Source organism: Cololabis saira, chromosome 11 (genome assembly GCF_033807715.1).
Source record: "Cololabis saira isolate AMF1-May2022 chromosome 11, fColSai1.1, whole genome shotgun sequence".
Taxonomy (NCBI): Eukaryota; Metazoa; Chordata; class Actinopteri; order Beloniformes; family Belonidae; genus Cololabis; species Cololabis saira.
Genome location: NC_084597.1, coordinates 37,676,980 through 37,693,912, shown reverse-complemented (window position 1 = coordinate 37,693,912; position 16,933 = coordinate 37,676,980). Strand labels below are relative to the sequence as shown.

General features: G+C 41.1%; 1 protein-coding gene across 2 annotated transcripts in view; it reads left to right on the top strand.

The window, feature by feature from the left end:
* The window catches only part of dpysl2b (dihydropyrimidinase like 2b), a 41,597-nt gene that overhangs the window by 4,321 nt on the left and 20,343 nt on the right, over positions 1 to 16,933 (top strand). Inside the window, exons 1-2 of one of the 2 annotated variants that reach the window (XM_061734442.1) lie at positions 3,421 to 3,725; positions 15,503 to 15,591. In XM_061734442.1, coding sequence (XP_061590426.1) covers positions 3,684 to 3,725; positions 15,503 to 15,591 — 131 coding nt within the window. In that variant the 5' untranslated portion in view covers positions 3,421 to 3,683. Of the gene's footprint in view, positions 1 to 3,420; positions 3,726 to 15,502; positions 15,592 to 16,933 lie in introns of those variants that run through there. The other variant, XM_061734441.1, reaches the window with a different exon arrangement.

Genomic DNA, 16,933 nt, shown 5'->3' with positions numbered 1-16,933 from the left:
TTTTTAGTCAAAAAATCTCATTACACTTAAAACAAGAGTCATTACCAGAAAAATAATTTGTTATTTGACCATTTTCACCTGTTTCAAGTACATTTTCACTTGAAATAAGTAGAAAAATCTGCCAGTGGAACAAGATTTATCTTCTCATTACAAGCAAAACAATCTTGTTCCACTGGCAGATTGTTCTACTTATTTTATGTGAAAATCTACTTGAAACAGGTGAAAACGGTTGTTTTTGAGTCTTGTCTTAAATGTAATGAGATTTTTTTTGACTAAAAATTAGACATTTTAACTAGAAATAAGACAAATATTCTTGTTAAGATTTTGAGTTTTTGCAGTGTATAATAACTAGTGAAATCTATCATGTTGTTCTGATTTGCACTTGTAGTTATTCTATATGTATTAAGTAATAGAATAATCAATACAAAGAGACCAGAGTAATTCCATAAATGTATTTGAAAAACAAACATTTACATTTAACCCTTGAAGCCAACGTGTAGCGGCTGCCATACCTTCATACCCAATTGACGCCCCTGTTTGATACAATTCTCACTTTGAGCTGCAACAGATGACCTGAGTTAAAATGGCTGCTGGCTGTTTCTTTTTCTTCGTGGGGATGTTTTTTGCAGGATATACCCCCCCCATAATCCATGAGAGCGGTTGATGGCATTAGTGCAGGGGTGTCCAAAGTCGGTCCTCGAGGGCCGGTGTCCTGCATGTTTTACATGTGTCTCTTTTTTAGCACACCGTGATACAAGGAGCTGTGTCATCAACAGAACTCTCCAGACTTTGATGACAAGCTGGTGACGATGATTAATTAGAATCAGGTGTGTTAAAGCAGTGAAACATCTAAAACATGCAGGACACCAGTGTTCTGCCATTCCATGCTCCCTGCCAGAAAATGCTACTTTGTTGTTCTGCGCATGCGCACAGTAGATTTTCAAAGTTTGATTGCGACGCCAATCATTTCTTGCACGATGTAAAAAGGATAATATGGGATGTTGAGTATTTGATCCTTTAAAATACATTACCCATGACAAAATTATACGATAAAGAGAGAAAAAAAAACAATTCTATCGCTTTATTTGATATTCATTCGGCTATTCACCTTTATTTAACCAGGCAGGTCATTAATAACACATTCTTATTTACAATGACGGCCTGGCAAGAGACAAGGACCACTTGGGGGAAACAGGACGTGGTTTAGGGAGTAAATCACAATCAAATTGTAGCTCTACAAAGGTAGAAAACCATAGGTTTATTGTCTATGGACTGTTTTGTTTTGGTGATTTTGTATTGAGGGGAGGATTTTTTATAAGCCCTTCGGGCTTCTTTTCCTCTCCTGCACAAATTATTTGTCCTTGTATGATAAAAAAAATAATTATTGTGTTATCACTGTGCAAATAAATAAATAAAATAAATAAATAAATAAAAAATAGGTAGCATTTTTTGGCAAAGCAGCAAAAAATGGCAGAACACCGGCCCTCCATGGACTCAGTTTGACACCTGTGCATCCATCAGGACCCCCCAGTGAAACCTGTTTTAGGCCAGACTGTGACAGAGATCTTCCCTGCTTTGATACAATTCTCAATTTGAGCTGCAACAGATGACCTGAGTTAAAATGGCTGCTGGCTGTTTCTTTTTCTTCGTGGGGACGTTTTGCAAGATAGCCCCCCCCCAGCCCACCCATATAATCCATGGGAGCGATTGATGGCATTAGTGTCTCTCTCCTGTCAATGGAACAGGGCGAGGCTCTGCGCATGCGCCGTGAGGCTCTTGTTCTGGGAAGAGGCCAGGCCCCCAGTCTCGCGCTCAGAAGGCACGCCGATTTTTTCCAGTGGCCAGCCGCGGTACTGCAACAAAAAATCCCATGGGGCCCAGAAAGCTTTTTTCCCATAGACCGCAATAGTAAAAGAGAAGCCTCTAAAACTGTTCACAGGACACCTCCAGCTGTAATCACCGGCAATTACTAATCTTTGTATTCTATATTTTTAAGTCATGGACTTTATATCCGTCAAAAATGTTTTATAACGGCCAGAAAAGTCAAAGAAAAGTCTCTTTCTGGGCGTGACGTCACGGCTTTGTCCGTGCACTCGCAAAGCGCGGTCGTGTGTGTCTCGGGAACGAGCATGGCTGAATCTAAACCGTTCGGCGGAATAATCACTCAGAAAAGTGGAAAACACGGCTCAAAGGTGTGTTTTTGTGGTCTCTTAATTTTTTTATCCATGACAAAAGACATTGGGTTTATAATAAAACCTCAGTAAACGAGGGGGAGCTGCTCTGATCAGTGTTGAGCAGCAGCTGAGCAGGAGACCCTCTGTCATTCATTGAGCTGGAGCTGCGCGCTATGGCACAGAGCTCAGGTGGGACGCTCAGTCACACTCGGTCTAAACGCCCTGACCAGGGGGATCACAGACGGAAATGTTTAATAGCAAGAATAATAATGGTTTGTCATTCTTGTACTTAAACATTTCCGTTGTAGCCAACGGTGTATGGTTTGTGAAAATAAGATATCAGGCAGGAATAACACTTAATGTGAGCCCAGAAGCTGTAAAAGAATCAGAGAAAATGCAAAGTTAATTACGCCTAACATTCGGACTGCACGATCATTAATAGACAAAAAGATTTACCCAAAGGTATATAGATAAATAGCATATGACAGCTTGTGTTATTGTGGGGAATCCCATGTGTTTTTTTGTTTGTTTGTTTTTATAAAGATGACTCGTTTTATCCTTACTCAAAAAAATCAAACTCCACAAATTAACCACATTTAAACATAATATTTGACATATTTAAACATAATACTTGACAAAACTTGTAATACAAAAAATATTTGTCTTAATGTAAGTAATAAACTTGGGAAGTTTCATGATGATACCTGCTATTTACATTTTTACCCTATTTTAGCCTATTAACCTGGGGTGTCTCATCTTAAATAAAAATGACTCGTTTTATCTTTAATTAAAAAAAACACACAAATGAACCATGTATAGTCTATAACCATGAGTTTGAGAACAGCATCGGTTGATTTGCCCTATAAATCCCTAATTTCATTGTGTACATCTATCATTACTGGTCTGAAGGACTCATGAGCGCGCAGCGCTTGTCCAGAGCGCGCAGCGCTTGTCCAGAGCGCGCAGCGCTTGTCCAGAGCGCGCAGCGCTCGTTCACATTGCCCCGGGGCATGATGGGAGGCCCCAGAGCATCATGGGAGGTGACTCAACTGCGCATGCTCTATGGGCCCGTGTACCAGGAAGTAAACCAGGAAGTCAGAAATTTTTTCGGCGGATGCGCTGGGTGAGCAAACTCCATTGAAATGAATGGGCGGCCATTTTCGATCCGGTATCCAGTTATATAATACATCCATGGAAGAGGCTCTCTAGCGGTCCCTCCCTCCTCTCCTCCCTCCTCTCCTCCCTCCCTCCCTCCTCTTGTCTGACTCCGTCTGGGAAGGAAAAGGAAAGAAGGCTTGGTGCATCGGCGGAGATCTGGAGGGCTGTGTCCGGCCGCGAGTTGACAGATAGTTGGGACTTCTTTACAAGCTTCCGCGGATCCGCCAGAGCCCCTTCCCCCCCCGGTCACCATCTCCGTCCTCCTCCTCGCCCCGGCAGACACAGCAGACTCCCCGCAGCGGCTCAGCGGTCCCACAGGCGCTCAACGCGACACGAAGCACCGGCAAAAAGATGTCTGGCTACCAGGGAAAGAAGAACATCCCCCGCATCACAGTGAGTGCAGCTCCCCGCAGTCAGACTGCAGCTGAGGGCGGGCAAGCCCCGCATGTCCGGGGTCGGCGTGGCCGCGGCGCCCCCTCGCTCCCTCAAACACATGTTTGAAGGGCTGATTTATGGTCCTGCGTCACATCGACGCAGGGCCTACGCCGTAACCCTACGGCGTAGCCTCTGCGTCGATTTAACGCAGACCATAATTCAGGCTTTATTTACCCGTGCGTTTGAATGTTTTTGTCGTGAAATCCGACAAAAACCGCTGAGGGCGAGGTGTTCCCGGCAAGGCAATGTCAGGTTGTGTTAATTTGGGGGGGGCAGCAGCATCTTTCGCGACAAGTGTCTCCGAGCTGGATGAACCCGAGCCGTCTCCGCCCGGACTGAGCATGTTGCTGCTGCTTCTGCAGAGATTCCCACACAAGCAATAGCCTGCACCAGTCTTTGTTTGCGGCTGAGCTTTGTTACACCAGCGGGGATCTGCACACCAAACTGGTGGAGCAAAATGCTTTCCTGCATCCGCTGCAAACCCGGTTGTGTTTTTATGTATGGTAATCCCAAAGCTCCACTTTAGATTTTGAAAGTCATCATAATACATTCCTTTTTCGTGTGTCTTTTAAAGTCATAGTAGAATCGCAGTAGGAGCTTGAATACTGATCTGTCATTGTGATGCTTTTTTTTTTTTCCTTCCCTTCCCTGGATTCATTGCAGAGCTGCAGAGATGGCTCAATGGAAAGCAGAGAATAGGGAGGAGGAAGGGAGGGAGGGGGGCTAGGTGAAAGGAGGGGGCAGTGGGTCCTATTTCCTTCCATGTTTCAGCTGTGTAATAATGAGGGGAGGATGCATGTAGGCAGAGCTTATTGGGATGTCAGGGAAGTGAAACAAGTGAGATTTGAAGAACTACCCCAGTGGCGTCAATTCAGTGGAAGCTAAGGTATGGCAAGGTTACAGTCACAGAACTTAAGTATCAATCAACACGTCCAGCAAATACTCATCACAGAAGTCTGCTATGGAGCTTATCTGTGTGGTCAAGAAAATTGGAACTTTTTCAAATGCAGTCTCGCTCACTGCAAAAACTCAAAATCTTACCAGGAATATTTGTCTTATTTCTAGTTAAAATGTCTCATTTTTAGTCATTTTTAGTCTCATTACACTTAAAACAAGAGTCATCGCCAGAAAAAGAACTTATTTGACCATTTTCACCTGTTTCAAGTAAATTTTCAATTGAAATAAGTAGAAAAATCTGCCAGTGGGACAAGATTTATCTTGTCATTACAAGAAAACTTATTTTAAGTGAAAATCTACTTTAAACAGGTGAAAATGGTTGTTTTTTGAGTTTTTGAGTCTGGTCTTAAATGTAATGAGATTTTTTTGACTAAAAATTAGACATTTTAACTAGAAATAAGACAAATATTCTTGTTAAGATTTTGAGTTTTTGCAGTGTAATAACTTGTGAAATCGATCATGTTGTTCTGATTTGCATTTGTAGTTATTTTATATGTATTAAATAATAGAATAATCAATACAAAAACATTTACATTTTCCCTTGAAGCCAAGGTGTGGCAGCTGCCATACCTTGCCATACCCAATTGACGCCCCTGAACTACCCCAGAACAAAAAGAGTACAGGTGGAGCGTTGTATGACCCATCACTGTCCAGTGAGTTTACCGAGCGCATGTGCAGGGGAAAAAGTTAGATCCTGACTTAAAGAAATCAGGATACAGTGGTTGTTCGGGTCAAGCCGTTAAATGTTAATGTCAGCCAAAAGAAAACCAGGTCTAACAATGATGTTCTTTTAGTCACATGGTGGAGTTTGCCATGAAAATGCCCATAACTGGAAGTATAGTTCTGCAAACATACATAAATATCACCACACACAAGGACATAGATCAGTTTAATTTAAACAATCACGACTTGCTGCTTCATTGAGAGAAACCAAACTACACGTAGATGTTTTCTCTAAACAATGCTGTCACTCAGGAGTAGGCTGTGCGATTAATCGATTTTAAATCTAAATCGGATTTATTAATCACAATCGATGTTAAAAAAAGGAAAATCGGAAAATCGATTTTCCTTTTTTGCAGCTGGCTGCATTACAGACAGAGCTCGCCTAGTGTTTGGTCAAGAAAATTGTAAATGTTGTCACTTTACTAAACTCAAGGAGGATTTACAGTATCTTTCAATTGCACTTCATTCCCAATGGGGAAATTTCATTTGTTTGCTATTTTTCTTTAAAAATAAAGATAAAATGTTTGAAACAATTTATTCCATTGTCTTTTGTAGTTTTACCAAAAAAATCGAAATCGAAAATCAGGTTTTCAGAGAAAAAAATCTGGATTTTATTTTTGTCCAAAATCGCCCAGCCCTACTCAGGAGTGCTGCAGATGGAAGAGAGAAACATACTCATAGAGTAAAAATGAGTATTTATCCTGCACTAGAACCCACTGAAATCATGTGCTTCAGTTTGGATGCCAGCTCAAGTTTCATATGTGTCTCGATTCATAATTAGAAGCATTTTGGACTGCAGTGATGTCATGGACATGCTGGTGAAGCTGCAGCCTCTCTCTCTCTCAGTGCTTGAGGAGCGGCAGCTGGTTGGTGGAGAGATCAGAGTATTAGTAGGTGCTGCAGTCAGACCTAAGTGGATAGACCGCTTATTCTTCAAAAGCGCTTGAAAGAAGAAGTAGGTCAGAGACAGCTGATTTCTCCAGATCATTTTAGATGCATGCAGGGTAGCATTCATGTCTGGAAATAAACGTGATGTGTATGTTGGATGAGGCCGAGTGGCTTGAAAGGGCTTCCAGTTGTGCAGTTGGTCCCGGATCTCTGCGAGCTTTAGGTAATGAAGCTACTTCTGTGACCGCAGAGTTTCCCCAAATTAATGTGCAATTGGATATAAACCAAACAAGGAAAGGTCAAAAGCAGAGTCAAAGTGTCTCGGTGTGTCGCCTTGGTTCACTTTAAGCTGCATTTTACACTACATTTGGATGTTTAAATCCTTGTTACTCACTCCCCTAGCAACCGTGGGTGTAGTGCTGGTGGTACAGTTGGCCAGATGGAGTCGGGTCATCTGCAGAGGCGTGGACGTACCTCAGGCAGCTCGCATTAAATATGGATGAACCTCTAAGAGATCACCACCTGGACCTGGAGTGGCTCAGGATTTATAGATCAAAACCTCAAAGGTGTACCTGAGTAATGAAAATGGAAGTCCGGGGTGCAGGGCTGCACTTTCCTTATAGATAACTGAATTTTATCTACAAATTGCTTCTTTGTAAAAAAAACAAAACAAAAAACAACTCAAATCTACTACTAAATTTCTTGTGGCATTTTTTTTCTAACTGTCTTTACAATTACTGTGAGGATAAATAACTTAAATTGAGGAAAAGGGGTTATCAATTTTCTTTATTAAAACATTGAAATGCAAACGATAATGGTCTAATTTACCATTTTCTAGGCTTTTTAGGTCCTAAACAGATTAAATGACTGATAATTTAATCAGAATAACATTCAACTGAAGGAAAGAAAACTTACCATTTATATACCAAAAAATAAGCCAAATAAATGTAATTATTTTTCTCTTTATTTCGCCATCTAATCGGTTCTTTTTACTTTCAGCTTTCGATTCAGCTCAAGTTATTTTGGTCCCAATCAAAAGTGGTCTGGCATGAGATGTTCGCAGTGCAGCTACAGTTAAAAATACGCATGGAGTGATGCAAGAACAGAACAAAAATGCTGCTTGAGAAGAGCAGAAGCACCTCTAGTGTGCTCTGGAGGGCTAAAAATAGATTCCTGCTATTTCAAGACTGTCCTGGATTAAAGTCTGTGTGGCTCCAATCCCCCGTGGATCAGGGATCATTAGGCAGTCTGCTAGTTTACCTGTAGGACAGCGGTGGTCCTCACCCGTGGGCATGCAGCCCCTGCTGACAGCGACCTCAGCTCATGCTGCCGTCTCACAGGGCAGAGCAGCCAGGGCTGCTGTCTCTTCACATCTCACACAAAGCACGCTGCCACCCGATCACACACCCTGGGGTCCGCTTTGCTTTAACATGTATTAAGACAGAGGTTTCTGTCACAAAGAAGGATACTGTTAAGTAATCCTCACAGTGAGTAACAGGGCCTACAGCTGCACTGTGTGCATGGGAGAGTGTAGGAAAAGGTCAGTGATTGCAGTTTGAGATGGTTGGAAAGAGAAGCCCTGCATTCTCATTGAGAGATTTTTTTTTTTCAGAATTTAGTAATATTACTTGAGGTCTTCTTAAAATGCCTGTGCCATGCCTTCCTTAAAGGACCACAGGGATACAGTACAAAAGCTTCATTATTAACCATATCTTCACAGGAGCAGCTAGTTTTGGGAGGGGGAATAAGCAAACCCGACTCAACCCCAACCTCCCCTTTTCTGAGAGACGTGCAAACATTTTGGATTTGTGTCACGGTTTTGCACTGCTTCAGCACACCGTGATACAAGTGGCTGTGTCATCAACAGAATTGCGCAGACCTTGATGACAAGCTAATTAGGACCATTAATTTGAATCAGGTGTGTTTAGTTTAGTTTATTAAGAATCCCCATTAGCTGGTACCGTAGTAACCAACTAGTCTTCCTGGGGTCCACAAAGAACAACAACAAAAATATAAAAACAGTCAATCACATCATCCACAATATATCATACATTTACAAATAGAATTATAAAATATCTGATGTTAAAACACTTAAGACAAACATTTAATAATTATATGAACCTAAAATTAATTTGCACTAAAACACACAACGGAACCATTCGACATACAGCCAAGTACATTATAATCTAAAATAAGATTTAAGTTTCTTTTTAAATACTTCTTTACTTTCTATAAGACAGAGATAGTCAGGCAGATTATTCCATAGGGTTATTGCTCTATAGGTAAAAGATTGTGATAAGGCATTTGTTCTTGGGTGAGGCAGCTCCAGCTGACCTTTGCTGGACCCTCTAGTGTCATGATCATGCACAGTACATCTAAAAACAATATGTTTAAATAAAAAGTCAGGAGTTTTACTAATCAAGACTGACTTAAACATTACAGCTGTGTTTAAAGCTAACCTTTTTACTACTGTCAACCATGAGAGAGAATCATGCATGCGGCTAATATTTGATCGGGGTAGAGCAACCCAATACCAGGCGTGCAGCCTTATTTTGGGCAATCTGCAGCTTTCTGAGCTCACCTTTAGCAGCAGATCCCCAGACCACAGAACAATACTCAAGGTGACATAATACTAAACTCTGCACAATCTGACACAAGAGGGGTCGAGCAACAAAGGAAGCACATTTCCTAGAGATACCAACAGCTCTTCCCATCTTTAAGATTGTTGGTGAAGGGAAACATCTAAAACATGCAGGACAGTGGGCCTTGAGGACCAGGGTTGGGAAACACTGCACTAAATTACTCAGAGGTCCAGAAAACGCTGCCGGATGTGAAGTCAGGCGGAAGAAAAGACGAGGAATACGGGTGATAGTGCTCTGCTCTGGGCCTGTGATGTCACCGAGCAACTTACCAAATCACATATCTTGGGACGGCAGTGGCCTCCAAACAAAGTAGCAAAGTTTTTGAGTTTGCTCTTAAACAAAAAAGCTATTTCTTCTTTCATTATATGCTTAAAGACTTAGTAAATCTTTCAGGCAGAGACTCAGCTTGACATTGACAAAGACACAATAAAATTGATTTATAGTTGCAGTCATAGAAAATTTCTGTAAAATTTTAAGCATCAAGAGGAAATTTTATGGGACGTTTCCAACTTCAACAAATGGAGATGATCGTTGTTAAGCCAGCGAGGTTAGTTTGACATCAGTTTATGGAGTATGTCCACCCAAAGCTCCACGTATCTGTTTTAAAGATAAAACAGAAACGTCTTTTTTTTTAGACTGTCTTATTTTTGCTGCCAGGGTGTAAAGTTTGATTTTTCTCCTCTCCCAACGCTGTGTCAGAGAGCGATTGGTTTGTGTGTTTTCGCATCTGTGGAGGTGGTTTTGGTAACTCGCAGGTCTTTGCCCGATCCGGCATGCGCATAAATCATTGCGCTGACTGACCTGGCAGGGCTCTCCACCTGACTTCAGCAATGTTCCCGGGATATTTTCCATGTGGACATCAACACACGACGTTGCTGGGTTACATTTGACTCTGGCAGACGCTTGTTCTGGGTCCAAGCTCATTTAGTCTGGATTTTTTTTATTCTGAATCTCAGTCAAAAAGCTTCCCTTTCATTCGGCATTGAAGCTTTGTTTTATTTAGAATTGATTTTAATGATTGCCGCTCATCGCTGATCTGCCTGGCTGTTACAGGTTATTCAGTAACTCCGTTCACGTTGCTTTAAGGACACTGTATTCTAATCAATACGTTTATTTAAAGCTGCTGCAATCCATCATTTCATTTTTGGAACAGGTCACATTCGGTGTTCCTTTGCTCTGCGGGGTGTTTTAGCACTTTTCAGCCATTGCTTTGGTTTTACAGCCAGTTGTTGCCGTTCTCTTTCATTACTCTGATGAACATAACCAATCAGCAAAGCCAGATCAATGGCAAACTAAATGCCCTGCAGCGACCTGACCTCAGCACAGACCCACTCCAACTGCATAGAGGATTATTCCTGCTTGCTCATGGTGTTTTTCCGCAGCGTCTCTGAAGCTGAACTGGGACCACCAGCTCTATATTCCTGTATTATAACTGAGGCAGTTCAGACGGGCTCAGTCAGGGCAACTACTGACTACAATTTAGCTTGACGAGAACAAAACACTGTATTGTGTCTAAACTAATCAACCAATTCCTCCTGAGCAGCACTTTCTCATGTCTGATAGTGAAATTCAATTCAATTTTATTTATATAGCGTCTATTACAACAGAAGTTGTCTCTAGGATCTTTCCAGAGACCCAGAACATAAACCCCCAAGCAATTATTACATAAACAGTTGCAGGTAAAAAACTCCCCTAGTGGGAGAAAAACCTTAAGCCAAACAGTGGCAAGGAAAAACGCCGCTTTAGGAGGGAAGAAACCTGGACCAGGACCTGGATCATAAGGGGGGATCGTCCTGCCGGAGACCAGCCGGGCAGAGCAGGAACAGACAGAGAGAATGAATCGGAATTTGTTTGGCGTGTCAGTGAAGTTACCCGTCTTAGTCTGGAATTGAAACATAGCGGCTCGTTGAGAGTGAACCCACTGAGCTCCGTTCAACATCCTGTTTGTGAGCTCTCTAAGAGATTCCCATGCGAGTGAGGTCATTGTCTTGTTTGGCACAGATCCAGCGCATGCACACACGCTCTCTGACCCCCATGGGCTAAAAAAAAAAGAAAAAAATACAGCATTACACCAAAGCCTGAAAACTTCCCTGACCCCCACCGAATCATTATAACCAAATCAAACCAGAGTGATTGTCTCATGATGATATGAACATTGATTTGATAGATGGAGTGGTGTCCCGGCAGACTCCGTAACTAATGCGATAATGACAGTCATGTTGGGCCACATGATTGAACGGCATGTTTCAGAGTAGCGGCCCGGATGAAAACACGGCGGTGGTGGGAGGGAGTCAGGCCAGTCACCGCGTGATCCGTACGCGTCCGCTCCATCCCTGCTGTCACAGTGTGGCCACACCTTCCAGAAAGACAACTGCAGAGCATTTTCTAGGCCTGCCGCAGACAGCTGAATCGGATGTGCTGTGAGATGCTGCATTGAAAATAATTGAATGCGTGGCTGTAAACATGAGAAGCTTGTGATCAAGTGCAGCTGCACTCGCACTGAAGCTGCTCCCGTTCATGTAAGAGTGCTTCAAAAGCAGAAGTCTGGAAATATGGATGGAAATTATTGTCACCCCCGTCAGCTGTTGTTCGAGGCCTCAGATTAAAGAGGGACTCTGCTGGTTTGACACACCAGTCGGAGCGGTGGATTGAAGTCTTATCTGGAGTCGGCTGATGAATATCCTCCAATGATGCTGTGGGAGTTGGTTCTGAGTGGGGACAAAGTTCCCAAGAGAAAGCAAAACCTGTGCCAAGGTGTGGAGTTGGAGAGAGGCATGCTTTATTAATCTAGGTTTTCAACGAGGAATGTGTTGCATAAGTAAAAGAAGTCAATTTTTATACCACACCCATCAAACTTCCAACAATTTTAAAAACTAAAATGGCAAAATGGCCCATTTCACATTTCATATATGAAATCTTGTGTTTGAGAACCTGAACCATAACATCTGGAAGTATGTGACTTTTTTTGTTTATGAAATTGTGATGTATGGATCATCAAAATTCATAATGGAAACACACATTTTTTTCAAAAGCAGGCACAGAATACACATGGATACAGTACAGAAGCTCTCCTTCCAGCCTTGTCTTTGCAGTTCAGTTCAAAGCAGCTGGTTTTCTTCCTAAGCTGTTCTGAAATCAGTGTTACAACTTTATTCCACATACTTCTAGAGTAAATGCAGTACGATGCAGAGTTGTCTGGAAATGGAGATGGCAGAGGTGGATAGGTCAACTTTAAACTGGCTCTGGGAGGTCACAGTATCCTGCAAAAAGAAGGAGATCTTTTCAGACTTGAGCGATTGTAAAGGTGGAGGTTTGTGTTCGTAGTCAAATAATCCCATGTGTGCTCTCAAGCAAATTATTTTTTTCCGTAGCATGTTCCTTTTAAATCTAAGATGTAAAGTGTCTGTGAGTCAAGAAATAGCAAGAGTGTTCAGAGGGCATCAAGGTGAGTGTTGTTTAGCAGGTCCCGTCTACACAAGATCTCCAATGAGCTTCTAGGCATTCGTCATGGTAGCATCCGAGTAATCTGCTCAACAGCCAAACAAACTCAAACGATAACAAGCCTCCTCCACAGAAATTACCTTCAAATGACTTGATGGGACGCTTGAAACATCCATGTCCAAGGTCTTGTCCCACCATTTTTAAGCGGACAGTCTGGAGCTGCACCAAAGTGTTCTTCCTTCTACTCGTTGTCCACCTCTCCAACAGGTTTCACCTTCATAGATTTTATAACATCCCGCTAGATAGACATAGAAATGTTTTACAAATAGTATTAAGGACATGGTTCACTCCAGTCAGTCCATGTCATTTTTACACCGATATAAGAAGTAGGCCTGTGTTGAAAAGATCGATTCTCCGATTTTAATCGATTCTCATATTAATTCATAAAAATCGATTCATATGTCTAAAGATCGATTTAAAAAAAATAAATAAATACATTTTTTTTTTCATCATTACATTACAACCTTTGGTTATTTTTTGTTTATCCCCAAAAAAGGAATATTTTGTTGGACACAAGAAAAACTGGTACCATGTTTTTGCCTTTAAATATGTTTAAAGGTATGAAAACATTAAAGTTTTCAGTTATAATTGCATAAATTGTCTATATTTCTTTGCTTTATATACTGTCTTGGTGTTACATTTGCATAAATGTTAAAAACCAAATTCTCATAAATGGGGAAAAAATAAAACCGATTTCATCCGTCTCTGTTTTCTCCCTGGATCTGTTTGGTAATTCTGACCCACACGATGTTTCTGAAAGCAGTTCTATCAGCATTCTGGGAGGTGATTGGTCCTTACAGCATCATTAGCTGCCAGTACTTGCTGTTGAATCTCAATATAATACTAGTATTAATATGTTGCATAACTACAGTCATATAATTAATGCAACAGCTGAAAAAACAGTTTTATTAACAGTAACCCAAATCAATATCGGATCGAATCGGATCGACTCGAAGCGCGATAATCGATTCTGAATCTTAAGAATCGGAATCGAATCGATTCTTGATATTTGAATCGATCCCCAGCCCTAATAAGAAGAAAGAGGTTCTTTTTTCTCAGATACCGTCGGATGTCTCACCTGCTAAGCTTGCTGTTGCTTGAAAATGGAAAACCCGCCTCCTCTCCGGCCTCCACCTGTGAGCTCCAGTTGAGTAATAAATGATGCCTGAACGGAGCCTAAACGGCAAAACTCAAGTATGCTTTTTTCATGATTGAAGTGTTTTCATGGCGTGAGTTGTCTGACTGAATGTATGTAACTGTACGAGGGTCATGGGGTTAGAAAAGCAGGGTGGGGGTTGGTACCGGGGCAGTTGCTCTCTGGGCCCGAGCTGCAGCGAGGAGCAGCGCCGCAAACAGAGCTGCAAACAGAGCAGCCTTTGTTAGCCATGGAGGCTGGTGTCCTTGTGACCAGAGCTGCCACTGCCCTTTTCTTTTTTTATTGGAGAGAGGGCCCAGGCCCCCATAGTGACTAGGGGGAGAAACAGGGAAGGGGAGGGAGAGTACCCGAGGAGGGAGTCTCCCCTGCAAAGAGACAAATGCTGCAGCCGCAGACACGGCTGATTGATTGCACGGTCCGCCCTTTTATTGGTCTCTCGGTGGTGTTTGTCACTGCAACCACGTGAAGAGGACAGTTGGGCGTGTCCAGAGGTGGGCTGCTGCCTTTGTTGCTCACACAGCAAATATAAAAATCCCCATATTTTGTTGCTATAGAGAGCAAAACCGATCCAACAGCAGCTTGGAGATGTTCTGATCGGGTTCCTGCTGGGAAACAAGACAACCAAGTAGTTGGTTTGGAGCTCATTTTACACCTTTTTTTTTTTTTAGCACTCCTCTGCTTAACATTTATTCAGAGATTTTCAATTCCTGCATCTTGCTCATCTTTTTTTCTGTCTCCTTTATTTTCTTTCTGCATTCCCCTGGCATCCAGGAGAACCTTGCTGGTCCAAACGTCTCACTTCTCCGTATCGCTGCTTTTTATCTGCTCCATTCATATGTGAAGAGTGTGTGCAGTATATTTAAATACATACACCTTGTTTGTGTGTGTGTGTTAGGGCTGGGCGATATGGACCAAAAGTCATATCTCAATATTTTCTAGCTTAATGGCGATACTCGATATACATCGATATTTTTTCTGTGCCATAATTGGGGTTTCCCCCAAAGCATTATAGCATAGCATCTCTGTTAGCTTCATTTTTTTCTGAGGCAAACCCTTAAAAAAACAATCAGTTTTAATACAAAGCCTCGTGCCAAATGCCACACAGGTTCCTTTATTAACAGAGGTCTGCACAATATCAAAATGTATAAAACAAATGAAATAAAAATAAACTGCCTGCATATATAGAATAAAAATGCTTCTTGAATAAAATAAAACAAATATCCCTTTCCTGCATAACAATTAAATTAAAATACACTGTGCAATTAATACAACGTAGACAGTAACAGGCAGACTTTTCCACTGAGGTTGACAGTTGTGCAAATAACAAAACATTTGTGAAAATCTCAAATAAAACATTCAAGTCAATTTGTCACAAAATAAGCTATATCAAAATCATAAAACATTTTTTATTTTTTTTTTAAATCGATATAAACGATATTGTCTCGTACCATATCGCGTTTGAAAATATGTCGATATATATTAAAATCTTGATATATCGCCCAGCCCTAGTTTGTGTATGTGTGTGTGTGTGTGTGTGTGTGTGTGTGTGTGTGAGCCAATATCCTCAGAAAGGCATCACACACCATCTGCTCTTCATCAGAGTGCTGCCTAAAAAGGTCAAGCTGTATAAATGCAGGAGGTTTTGGATTATTATCTTTTTGCCACGAGTGCCAATCCGCTCCTATGCGACATTTTCCTAAATGCCTTTTATTAAAAGCCCTTGATCCTCCATTCACTTGTGCCAAATCAGATGCTCACACACATAAGTGTATATTTATAAGCTTCTAAAAAATCCCAAAATCCACTGCAGCAAGTGGTTCCTGTTTTTAAACGTGCAACAACCAATCGTCTTCTTTCCCTCTTTCCAGAGCGACCGCCTCCTAATCAAAGGGGCCAAGATTGTGAATGATGACCAGTCCTTCTGCGCTGACATTTACATGGAGGATGGAGTCATTAAGTGAGTCTAACGGTTTTTAATTTCAGCTGCTGATAGTTTGTGAAAAACTTCCTTTTTTCTAATTGTGTTGACGGAGTAACCTATTTTTTTTTTTTACTTCCCTCTCATTTTTGAATTTATGAAGGACACAAATAAACAAAAGCAGAAATGTAGAAATGAACCCTTCAGCATGGAGAGGGATTAAAAGTATATTTATTTTTAAACTGCCTTTTCTGATTGTAATTGGATCTCATCAAGTGTGTTCTTTACTTCCAAAAGAATGTATAAACAATAAAAGGAGAGTTGCTTGAGATAATAAGGTTAAGGTTAACTGAATATATCTGGACTTTTTTAAAAGTCACATGTGACGTTCACTCAATGTTTCCCAACGAGATGATGTGATGAACTATCTGTGAATTCATTTGCACAAAGTACCAAAGAAACACAGTTAAAAGCTTTGTTCATAACGGCTGGATTGAAGGGGGCGGAGTCATCATCTTTAACACAACCCTTTTCTACAGGGTGTGACTTTTTTCAAAACTGCATTTGCACCTTAGTGCTTTCCACTTCAGAGGTGCTGCAAATGCTACAAAATGGGAAACTGAGTGGAAACAAATAAGGATGGAGGAAGCTGGAACATTGGGTCTGTGATGTCACAGTTCCATCTACAAGCGCCTCCCTAAAAGTGAAAGTGTTTTACAGCTGGGAGTAGGGCTGGGCGATATGGACCAAAAGTCATATCTCAATATTTTCTAGCTAAATGGCAATACTCGATATATATCGATATTTTTTCTGTGCCATAATTGGGGTTTCCCCCAAAGCATTATAGCATAGCATCTCTGTTAGCTTCATCTTTTTCTGAGGCAAACCCTTAAAAAAACAGTCAGTTTTAATACAAAGCCTCGTGCCAAATGTCACACAGGTTCCTTTATTAACAGAGGTCTGCACAATATCAAAATGTATAAAACAAATGAAATAAAAATAAACTGCCTGCATATATAGAATAAAAATGCTTCTTGAATAAAATAAAACAAATATCCCTTTCCTGCATAACAATTAAATTAAAATACACTGTGCAATTAATACAATGTAGACAGTAACAGGCAGACTTTTCCACTGAGGTTGACAGTTGTGCAAATAACAAAACAAGATACTAACAAAATAAGCTCTATCAAAATGGTAATTTTTTTTTTTTTTTTTTTTTTTTTTTTTTTAATAATCGATATAAACGATATTGTCTCGTACCATATCGCATTTGAAAACATATCGATATATATTAAAATCTCGATATATCGCCCAACCCTAGCTGGGAGTGATGTTAAACACCCACGTAGCTTTTGCTATGAACAGTTATAGTACTGTA